Genomic DNA, 12,155 nt, shown 5'->3' with positions numbered 1-12,155 from the left:
AGAGGTCTTGAACAAGTACTTCTCTTCAGTATTTACGAACGAGAGGGACCGTATTGTTGAAGAGGAGAGTGTGAAACGGACTGATAAGCTAGAAGAGATACCTGTTAGGAAGGAAGATGTGTTGGACATTTTGAACAACTTGAGGATAGACAAGTCCCCCGGGCCTGACGGGATATATCCTAGGATTATGTGGGAAGCAAGAGAGGAAATTGCAGTACCGTTGGCAATGATCTTCTCGTCTTCACTGGCAACTGGGGTGGTACCAGGGGACTGGAGAGTAGCGAATGTTGTGCCCCTGTTCAAAAAAGGGAATAGGGATAACCCCGGGAATTACAGGCCAGTTAGTCTTACTTCTGTGGTAGGCAAAGTAATGGAAAGGGTACTGAGGGATAGGATTTACGAGTATCTGGAAAGACACTGCTTGATTAGGGACAGCCAGCACGGATTTGTGAAGGGTAGGTCTTGCCTTACAAGTCTTATTGAATTCTTCGAGGAGGTGACCAAGCATGTGGATGAGGGTAGAGCAGAGGATGTAGTGTGCATGGATTTTAGTAAGGCATTTGATAAGGTTCCCCATGGTAGGCTTATGCGGAAAGTCAGGAGGCATGGGATAGAGGGAAATTTGGCCAATTGGATAGGAAACTGGCTAACCGGTCGAAGTCAGAGAGTGGTGGTAGATGGTAAATATTCAGCATGGAGTCCAGTTACAAGTGGAGTTCCGCAGGGATCAGTTCTGGGTTCTCTGCTGTTTGTAATTTTTATTAATGACTTAGATGAGGGAGTCGAAGGGTGGGTCAGTAAATTTGCAGATGATACAAAGATAGGTGGAGTCGTGGACAGTGAGGAGGGCTGTTGTCGGCTGCAGAGGGACTTAGATATGATGCAGAGCTGGGCTGAGGAGTGGCAGATGGAGTTCAACCCTGCCAAGTGTGAGGTTGTCCATTTTGGAAGAACAAATAAGAATGCGGAATACAGGGTTAATGGTAGGGTTCTTGGTCAGGTGGAGGAACAGAGGAATCTTGGGGTCTATGTACATAGATCTTTGAAGGTTGCCACTCAGGTGGATAGAGTTTGTAAGAAGGCCTATGGAGTATTATCGTTCATTAGCAGAGGGATTGAATTCAAGAGTCGTGAGGTGATGTTGCAGCTGTACAGGACTTTGGTTAGGCCACATTTGGAGTACTGTGTGCAGTTCTGGTCGCCTCACTTTAGGAAAGATGTGGAAGCTTTGGAGAGGGTGCAGAGAAGATTTACCAGGATGTTGCCTGGAATGGAGAGTAGGTCGTACGAGGATAGGTTGAGAGTTCTCGGCCTTTTCTCGTTGGAACGGCGAAGGATGAGGGGTGACTTGATCGAGGTTTATAAGATGATCAGAGGAATAGATAGAGTAGACAGTCAGAAACTTTTTCCCCGGGTACAACAGAGTGTTACAAGGGGACATAAATTTAAGGTGAAGGGTGGAAGGTATAGGGGAGATGTCAGGGGTGGGTTCTTTACCCAGAGTGTGGTGGGGGCATGGAATGCGCTGCCCGTGGGAGTGGTAGAGTCAGATTCATTGGCGACCTTTAAGCGGCATTTGGATAGGTACATGGATGGGTGCTTAATCTAGGATAGAAGTTCGGCACAACATCGTGGGCCGAAGGGCCTGTTCTGTGCTGTATTGTTCTATGTTCTATGTTCTATGTGAGCAGTTCAAGACATCCAGAAAGGGAGCAGAGCTTGTAAAAAGATGAAATGTATATGAAGATCTAATTATAAATATAGAATTCATGTGTTAAAAGACCGTGGACTTGAACAGCATAGTTTTGGGAAACAAACTAGCCTGAAAGTCAACTACACAATAAAGCAGTGACAAAAGAAAACTGGATAATACAAAAGTGATGAGAGTTGTCATCATCAGGGACAGAACTTTCATGACCTATCATATCCAAAATACCTGCCAACAAAACCAAGGCACTCATTATGGGCAGGGCTGAAATCAACTACGTGTCAGTTTTGGTGAGTTTGGATGAGGGTTTCTCTCCATGAACCCTCATGATTTCTTCATAAATTCATCTCATTATCTATGTATCTCATTCAGTGACTGTCTACATATATTCTGCTCCTCGACGCAGGTGGAAGTGCTGGCCACAGCTGGGACCTCCAAGGATCATGGGAGTGATGCAGTTTTAAAGCCCAGTCATGCATCTGTCAGGTGCAGGCTGTCTGCAGCTGCCCTCCTTGGTTCCTGTCAATTGACTCAGACATGTCAAGGATGCTGAGCAGCCTTGTTGGTTGAACATCTGCATTTTTGGTTGCTGCCCATGTAGCATGACCTGAGATGTTGATGCCTGGAAAGCTGGAGGAAAAAGAAGTAAACTGAAGTCACCAGGTTAATGTTCTGACTTTTATGCCAGGAATTATCACTGTCTAGTTCGTATCTAGTGGGTGGGAGAATTAGAAAATGCATTTTATTGAGGCTAGATGAGATAATGTTAATGCAATTAAGTATGCCTTTGTCTGGTTACAAGCATAAATCTCAACTCACTGCTCAGTATTTGGTTGAAAAATGGAACTTTTTGCTCTCAACGCAAAACTCTTTGACATTGATTTCATGTGATTCTTCAACTTTTGCCCAGTACCCAAGTAACTTAGTGGCTAGAAAGATTCCGTCAGTGTTGCGCAAGTTGAGTGATGTAGAGATGGAAGGCCATGAGGGACAATTGGCGGTTTTTACATGTGTAGAATTAATTTTTCTTTTACTTCTGTGTGCTCTGATCATCTTCACTTCTGGAGTAAAGACAGTCAGTCCCATTTGAAGCCTAATTTGTCTTAATTGTGTCACAAGATACCTTTTTTGTCTCTCTCTCTCTCTCCCTCTCCCCTCCCCTTTCCCTTTTGCCCTTCTCCCTTTTTCTGTCACCTCCTTTATGTATTCACATTCTAACACTGGTTCATTTTCATTTTTTTAGGCCTGAAATGTTTATGCATCAATTGTGTATATAAAAATAACACATGTGAAACAGATGGCATTTGCTTGGCTTCTGCCTTTCTTATTGATAGAACAGTAAAACAGTGGAAGACCTGTGTGCATCGCCAGCAAATGATTCCACCAGGGAACCCCTTCATCTGTGCCAGTGTGAAAATGGTGTCAAAAACCATCTGTTGTGACACAAACTACTGTAATAGCGCTGATGTAGAGCTAGCACTACCTAAAGGTAAGAATGCATACTTCTGACTATGTTATTACATCTTAGTACAGAATTTAAAAGTAGTTTTTAAGATATGTTAATTAACATGACTTGAAAAAGTCCATTTGTTAACAAACATCAGGAAATGAATCTAAATGTTTTGAGTTGTAATTATAGACAAATGCTAATGAAGATTATATTACAGCAATAAGAACAAAGTATTGTAGATGCTGGTGATCTGAAACAAAAACAGAAAGTGCTGGAAAACACCAGCAGGACTGGCAGCAGCTGCTCCCAGGAGGACCAGTTCCAATACCGAACAACCCAGATGGCCTCCTTCTTCAAAGACTGCAATTTCCCCCCAGACTTGATCGACGATGCCCTCCACCGCATCTCCTCCACTTCCCACTCCTCCGCCCTTGAGCCCCCCCCCCCCCTCCAATCGCCACCAGGACAGAACCCCACTTGTCCTCACCTACCACCCCACCAACCTCCATATACATCGTATCATCTGTCGTCATTTCTGCCTCCTCCAAACGGACCCCACCACCAGGGATATATTTCCCTCCCCTCCCCTATCAGCGTTTCGAAAAGACCACTCCCTTTGTGACTCCTTCATCAGGTCCACACCCCCCACCAACCCAACCTCCACTCTCGGCACCTTCCCCTGCAACTGCAAGAAATGCAAAACTTGCGCCCACACCTCCCCCCTTACTTTCCTCCAAGGCCCCAAGGGATACTTCCATATCCGCCACAAATTCACCTGCACCTCCACACATATCATTTACTGCATCCGCTGCACCTGATGTTGCCTCCTCTATATTGGGGAGACGAGCCACCTACTTGCGGAATGTTTCAGAGAACACCTCTGGGACACCTGGACCAACCAACCTAACCACCCTGTGGCTCAACACTTCAACTCCACCTCCCACTCCACCAAGGACATGCAGGTCCTTGGACTCCTCCATCACCAGACCATAGCAACACGACAGCTGGAGGAAGAGCGCCTCATCTTCCGCCAAGGAACCCTCCAACCACAAGGGATGAACTCAGATTTTTCCAGTTTCCTCATTTCTCCTCCCCCCACCTTGTCTCAGTCCCAACCCTTGAACTCAGCACCACCTTCCTAACCTGCAATCTTCTTCCTGACCTCTCCACCCCCACTCTGGCCTATCACCCTCACCTTATCACCCTCACCGTAACCTCCTGCCACCTATTGCATTTCCAACGCCCCTCCCCCAAGTCCCTCCTCCCTACCTTTTATCTTAGCCTGCTTGGCACACTTTCCTCATTCATGAAGAAGGGCTCATGCCCGAAACGTCGATTCTCCTGCTCCCAGAATTTAATTGTTAGCCAACTAATTTCATCTGGAAAAGCAAAATATCCAGAAATTACTTTATGTCCTCAAAATGGAGTCAGTAACCAAGTTGAACTGTAGGATAGTAAATAGCTAAAACTGGGAACTTGTACAAAAAATATTTTCATAGGAGTTAGAGAATCGTGCCTTTTAAAGTGCAGATGCTCAGATATTTCTCTAATTGGAAACCAAAATATTAATCCTTTGCACTAAAATTTAAGATCTTCGTTAAAGTGAGATGAGGTTACTATAGTGACTAACATGGTTGTTTGAGGTGATTGACACAAGGAAAAGGTGAAATATTTCGATGTTCAACATTTTGTTCCAATTAGTCTAAGTACTGAAGGAAGCTATTCTGTAGAGGGGTCACTGGACCTGAAATATTGACTCTGCTTTCTCTCCACAGATGCCGAGTTTCTCCAGCAATGTCTGTTTTTGTACTTGAAGTATGTTTTTGAAAATCAGGGTCTTTCAGATTATCCTTTGACATGTGCATCGTGATACATATCTAACATTGGACATTATTTTTTGAGTTTTGCAAGCATTAACTGCTTGACTATGGTTGTAATTCACAATTGAACACTTTGGCAAACAAACTTAATTGTGCAAGGAATTACACTAACGATCAATTTAAGATGACCAGTCAGGATCAATAAATGGCTTACCAATGCTTGCTGAAAGATATGTAAGGTGTTGTAGTGCAATGGGTAGTGTCCCTTCCTCCCCCTGCCGCGTTTCAAATCCTACTCTTGGGTTTCAAGGTCAAAGAAGGGGTTTTCAAGTGAGACACACAAATTGAGTGTTAACTTGTAGATTCTTCTAACATATACCAATGGCAGGTGATTAGAATGAGATATGTTCCTAATCAGCCATGTGCAGAAAAGAATGTTGGAACTTCTGTCAACACCATCCATAGCTCAGGACTACAGCATACATGAAGAAGGGCATGCTACAACAACAACTTGGATTCTTTGGGACCAATTGGCTTAGTGGCTGATTGGCCGTTGTGGAACAGTGAGGATTTGATCACAGTTCTGCCTGGAGTGGATTTGGGACCTGCCTCCTTGCTGTACCAGTGCTGGAGATCATGGTATTTTGGATTGGACTGTCTATGGGGAGATAATTCAAGAACTACATATATTCACATGCAGACACCTGTCCTCTGCAGGAAAAGAATACCATGTCCATGCATTGTATCTTGTTTTGCATTAAACATAAGTACATAAAAGCATATAAAATAGGAGCAAGAGTAGGCCATTTGGCCCCTTAAACCTGCTCTGCCATTTGATACAATCATGGCTGATCATCTAATTCAGTATCCTGTTCTTGCTTTTTCTCATTATCCTTTGTTTGCTTTAGCCCTATGAACAATATGTAACTCTGTCTTGAAAATATTCAATGTTTTGGCCTCAACTACTTCCTATGGCCAAATTTCACAGGCTTGCCACTCTCTGGGTGAAGAAATCATTCCATATTACAGTTCTGAATGGCCTATCCCATACACTTAAATTGTGACCTCTGGTTCTGGACTCCCCAGTCATCAGGAACATCCCTTCTTTATTTACCTGTCTAGTCCTGGTTGGATTGTATAGATTTTAACAGGGACAGTAGTTCCCTGGTCCAATTTCCATATTAACACCCTAACCAATCAGTATGTTTTTTTTTCATTAAAAATGTTGTTGCTACCTTTGCACTTTACATTCAGCATGACAAAGTCAAGAATGCCAAAAGCTGTCAGAATGTCTCTTTTTATGAACAAAACTCAAGTTCTGTCCTCCCCAAGTGACTCACTTAGCTTTTCTTTATAACTATGTTGTTGTAAAATATCATTACTTTTTCACTTGCGTTGATATCTCTGCTGAATCCTTGGTATTTAATTTGTGCTTATAGTTATTACTTATCCTGTAAATCATTCTGTCGTTGCATGTTCTTTGATTTATGAATGGTACTTCATTTGTTGTGAATTAAAGTTACTTTTTTCAGTGTAGTATTACGTGATTAAATGTTAATGATCATTATTGCTTGATAATATCTCCAAGAATACATCAAATTGGAGTTGACAATTCTAGACAGTACTAAATTTGAAATATATTCTTCAATGGCAGTCATTTTGCCAAATACACATAATTGACAACTAAATTTTATCTGACCTTTGAAAGGAAGAATACAAATACATAAAAGGGGTTGTGTAGTGGAATTGCTCCTAGCTCTGGTCCAGAAGGCCTGGGATCAAGTCCCACCTACTTATTTTCTGGTTGGCTGGCTTTGAAGTAACACTGAATTGTACTAAGAGAAAAAAAGGAAAAATCTAAAAATTTACAAAAATGGCAAAACAGTTTCTTAAACCTTGAAAACAGTGAGCAAGAAGCAGATATCCATTTATAAATGGGAAATGAACCCATTATAATCATGGTAAAAAACATGATTATAAAGACATTCAAGACCTGTGATTGAAACAAGAATTAGGCCTGTTCAATGTGCAAAGTTTGGATCAGTTTGAAGTCTTCTTTACAAAACTGGGTTGGTCAATAGGTAGCCACAGGCACCAAAAAGTTTATAAAATATGATTAGCAGGAAGTGAGCTGAAGGGAGCAGGATCTTCCTCCAGATGCTTAAGTTCAAACAACAATCTTTCATCTTCCTTATCCTGGGCACTATAGCCCACTTCCAAATAGAATAAAATACTGTCAATGCTGGAAATTTGAAATAAAATCAGAAAATGCTGAAGAAACATAGCAGGCCAATAGCATTTGTGAGTATGGAAACAGAGTTGATATTTAGAGTCCAATGTGACATATTTTTGGTTCTGGAATCTCTGCCAGAAATGTGGAGCTTTTTTCTTTTATTTAAAAAAAAAGGAAGAATTGAGTGGCAATCTGCATGTGATTGTCACTATTTGGAAACGTTAAGCCTTGAATATTTGCTCATGGAAGTGATAAAGAAAATTTGATGCAAGTCGCAAGAATATACAACAATCTCATTCCCTGTTGTTAGTCACGGAATGAATAGAATGGTTTTGGAAAGAATGGCCAGTTTTTCAAAGAGATTTTGCATTGTATATAGAATCTAATCTAAGACACTTGCTTAATGAGAAAGAATGACTCTTATCATAAAGGATATATTTAAAAGGTGCACCAAATGGTGTTTTCAATTTTCTCTGTTGATAGGAAACCATCCCAGGAAATCAGACTTGGGATCCAAAGAGCTAACAGCTATAGTAATTGGACTTGTGAGTTTCTTATGCTTGGCCCTGTTAGTGGCTGTTTTCTACAAACGCCATACACTGTGTGCCTACATGAAAGAAAAGAAGAATGATAAAGATTGTGTTTGTAGCATTGTTGCAGAAACAAAAACACTGAAGGATCACATCATAGATACATCTGCAGGATCGGGCTCTGGTAGGTCAATGTGTTATTACGTACTTCAGAACATCCTTATCTTTCATTTCCTTTTGGCTTTTTCAAATTAATGGCAATTATCTAACAATTATCTTCACTGTTAAAAATCACTCACTCATTTTATTGGGTTTCATGTCGGGAAATAACTTGAAATCCTTCATAAACGTCATTACTACATTATCTTATACTCTTGACATTGACCTGAATAGGCTATTTCGCCGCAACATCATTTTAAAATGCTAGACCCTCACCAAGAAATCCAATCACTTCCAGATTTCAATCCAGATAGTGAAGCATGACCAGTCTGAAGAACATTACACTCGTTGTACTAGTTTCATTCATTATCTATCTCCATTTAGATCATCATGAACAGTAAAACTGTTTCACATATTTTGTTGTTCAGCACTTCAAAATTACTTGACAGTCCACACTTTGTTGGAGAGGGGCAATTTACGCCATGCTATATTACTTAGATCTCACACAACACCAGGTTATAGTCCAACAGGTTTAATTGGAAGTACACTAGCTTTCGGAGCAACGCTCCTTCATCAGGTGATTGTGGAGGGCTCGATCATAACACAGAATTTATAGCAAAACTTTGCAGTGTGACGTAACTGAAATTATACATTGAAAAATTGATTGTCTGTTAAACCTTTCATCTGTTAGAATACAGTGATAGTTTCACGTCATTCATGTGTAAATCACAAAACCCTTTTTTTAAAAGTTGCATTCTCGGGTTAGCTAGACAATACGTTGAAGGTGTTAGCCCCCTGTGTTCTCTGTCTATGACCTGATGTTTAGATTGATTCTAATCTAAAACGTGAGATATAACAGAGTTTTACATAAATTCATGCAGTTTTTGAGCTCAGAGTTCTACATGAATGTATGCAGTTTTTGAGCAAAGTGCAATGTAACTCTGCAAGTACAAATTCACCACACAAAATATATGTGTGCATGTGGGTCTTTGTCTGTCTCTGTGTGTGCATATCTGTCTGCGGTGGGGTGTGTGTGTGTGTGTGTGTGTGTGTGTGTGTGTGTGTGTGTGTCACGACAACAGATGAATGGGCACCACACAACAATCAACAGACAGGTGGGTTCCCTCCCAGCTGGGGAACACTTCAGTGGTCCAGGACATTCAGCCTCGGACCTTTGGGTGACCATCCTCCAAGGTGGACTTCAGGACAGGCAGCAGAGGAAAGTGGCCGAGCAGAGGCTGATAGCTAAGTTCGGTATCCATAGGGAGGCCCTCAACTGGGACCTTGGGTTCATGTCACGTTACAGGTGATCACCATTGCACGACACACACACACACAGATATTCCTACACACACACACACACACACACATATACACACACACACACACACACACACACTCTCACATACACACGGACACAGGTACACACAGACACCCACACACACCCTTATAGACACACACACTCCCACACATGCACCCCCTCACAGACTTAAGACACTCTGCACTCACTACACACACACACACACATATACACACGCACTTTCTCACACTCACAACCCCCACCCCAGACAGACATACACACACACAGACAGACAAAGACCCACATGCACACATATATTTTGTGGGGTGAATTTGTACTTGCAGAGTTACACTTTGCACTTTGCTCAAAAACTGCATACATTCATGTAGAACTCTGAGCTCAAAAACTGCATGAATTTATGTAAAACTCTGTTATATCTCACGTTTTAGATTCGAATCAATCTAAACATCAGGTCATAGATAGAGAACACAGGGGGCTAACACCTTCAACATAATGTCTAGCTATCACCATTGTTAACAGCTAACCTGAGAATGCAACTTTAAAAAAAAAGGGTTTTGTGATTTACACATGAATGAAATGAAACTATCATGATATCCTAACAGATGAAAGGTTTAACAGACAATCAATTTTTCAATGTATAATTTCAGTTACATCACACTGCAAATTTTTGCTATAAATTCTGTGTTATGATCGCGCCCTCCACAATAACCTGATGAAGGACCGTCGCTCCGAAAGCTAGTGTACTTCCAATTAAACCTGTTGGACTATAACCTGATGTTGTGTGATGTTTAACTTTGTACACCCCAGTCCAACATCGGCCTCTCCAAATCATTACTTAGATCTGTACATGAAGCTTTATCTAAAAAATAGTGTCCGAAGGTTGCTGGAGGTGTATGCTGCAAACAGCACAGTGAGACCACTTAAACAATGGGATTTAGCAATATACAGGGGAATAACTGAGAAAGAGGATGAATTTTAATGTGCAATCAGCTAAAGAAAGAAAAAGAGTGTTGAAGCCCAGCACTAGCCAACTGTAGTTATTGGCTTGTACAGAGAGGAGAAGAGTCAATTCTCTTGTAACTCACAAGTCACTTTATTAATACATTTGACAGCTTGTATCTTTTACTACAAACTAAAACCTAACTGTACACCCGATGGAGTCCTCTGATACTTGCTGAGTAGTCACAGAATAAAAAAGCTAATACCCGAGCAGGATAGCTGATGCTGATGACGGCTGACCCTGGCCAGGCACTCTGCTCCCTCTCTCTCTCCCAATGTTGTCATCATGTCCTTGATGTGGGGCCTGCTTCTGCAATGGTTGGTCTCTAGAGTTTTTGCTGGCTGCATGCCCAAGAGTCTTCTTATTCCTTTCCTTATCCCTTTCAACATGTGTTGTCTCTTCTCCAAGCTGTGGCTCAGGCTCGTTCGCTAATCACATGCCTTTACCTCACTGGCCCAGGCCCAAGGACCTAGGTAGCATTACATAGAACATAGAACCTAGACAGTAGAGCACAGAACAGACCCTTTGGCCCATGATATTGTGCCAATATTTAATCCTAATGTAAAATATAGTAACAACCTACGCACCCCTCAACTCACTGCTATCCATGTGCATGTCTAGTACTCGCTTAAATGTCCCCAATGACTCTGCTTCTACCCGCCACAGCTGGCAATGCATTCCATGTATTCACAACTCTCTGCGTAAAGAACCTATCTCTGATGTCTCCTTTAAACCTTCCTCCTAATATCTTCAAACTATTACTCCTCGTACCAATCAATCCTGCCCTGGGGAAGAGTCTCTGGCTATTGACTCTATCTATTCCACTCATTATTTTGTACACCTCGATCAGGTCTCCTCTCTTCCTCCTTCTCTCCAGAGAGAAAAGTCTGAGCTTACTCAACCTTTCTTCATAAGGCAAGCCCTCCAGTCCAGGCAGCATCCTGGTAAACCTTCTTTGCACCCTCGCCAAAGCATCTATATCTTTCCTATAGTAGGGCGACCAGAACTGGACACAATATTCCAAGTGTGGTCTCACCAGGGACTTGTGCTGCTGCAGCAAAACCTCGCAGCTTTTAAACTCGATCCCCCTGTTAATGAAAGCTAAAACACAATATGCTTTCTTAACAACCCTATCCACTTGGGTGGCAACTTTGAGGGAGTGACCATAATTCAGTTATGTTTAGTTATGGAAAGGGATAGGTATATGCCACAGGTCAAGAGTTATCGATGGGGCAAGGGCAATCATAATGCGATTAGGCAAGAATTAGGATGCATAGAATAGGGTAGCAAAATGCAGAGGATGCATACAATGGAAATGTGGAGCTGGTTTAAGGAACAGATATTGTGTGTCCTTGATAGGTATGTCCCTGTCAGGCAGGGAGGAAGTGATAAGGTAAGGGAACCGTGGTTTACAACAGAAATTGCATCACTTGTTAAGAAGAAGAAGGATGATGAGGCAAGATGGTTCAGATGAGGCGATGGAGAGTTACAGATCAGCTGGGAAGGATTTAAAGAGAGAGTTAAGAAGAGCAAAGGGAGGACACAAGCAGTCTTTAGCAAATAGAATAAAGGAGAACCCTAAAGCTTTCTATAGGTATGTGAGGAATAAAAGGATAATTAGGGTAGGAATAGGGCCAGTCAAGGACAGAAGTGGGAAGTTGAGTGTGGACCCTGTAGAGATTAGAGAGGTACTAAACGAACATTTCTCATCGCTTTTCACTCAGGAAAAGGAGAATATTGTAGAGGAGAAGAATGAGGTATGGGATATTCGACTAGAAAGGATCGAGGTTAGTTACGAACAGATGTTATCAATTCTAGAAGGAGTCAAAGTAGACAAGTCCCCCGGGCCAGATGGGATTTATCTGAGGATTCTCTGGGAAGCTAGGGAGGAGATAGCAGGGCCCTTGGCTTTGATATTTGAGTCGTCATTGTCT

The 12,155-nt window shown here is 41.9% G+C and overlaps 1 protein-coding gene across 1 annotated transcript in view; it reads left to right on the top strand.

Annotated features, from left to right (window-relative positions):
• Positions 1 to 12,155, top strand: part of LOC140481796 (TGF-beta receptor type-1-like) — a 78,310-nt gene that overhangs the window by 27,514 nt on the left and 38,641 nt on the right. The window contains exons 2-3 of the mRNA XM_072578323.1: positions 2,952 to 3,197; positions 7,695 to 7,925. Coding sequence (XP_072434424.1) covers positions 3,083 to 3,197; positions 7,695 to 7,925 — 346 coding nt within the window. The 5' untranslated portion in view covers positions 2,952 to 3,082. The remainder of the gene's footprint in view (positions 1 to 2,951; positions 3,198 to 7,694; positions 7,926 to 12,155) is intronic.

Source organism: Chiloscyllium punctatum, chromosome 10 (genome assembly GCF_047496795.1).
Source record: "Chiloscyllium punctatum isolate Juve2018m chromosome 10, sChiPun1.3, whole genome shotgun sequence".
NCBI classification, from domain to species: Eukaryota; Metazoa; Chordata; class Chondrichthyes; order Orectolobiformes; family Hemiscylliidae; genus Chiloscyllium; species Chiloscyllium punctatum.
The sequence above is the reverse complement of the archived record's forward strand: the minus strand, read 5'-3'. Positions and strand labels throughout refer to the sequence as shown.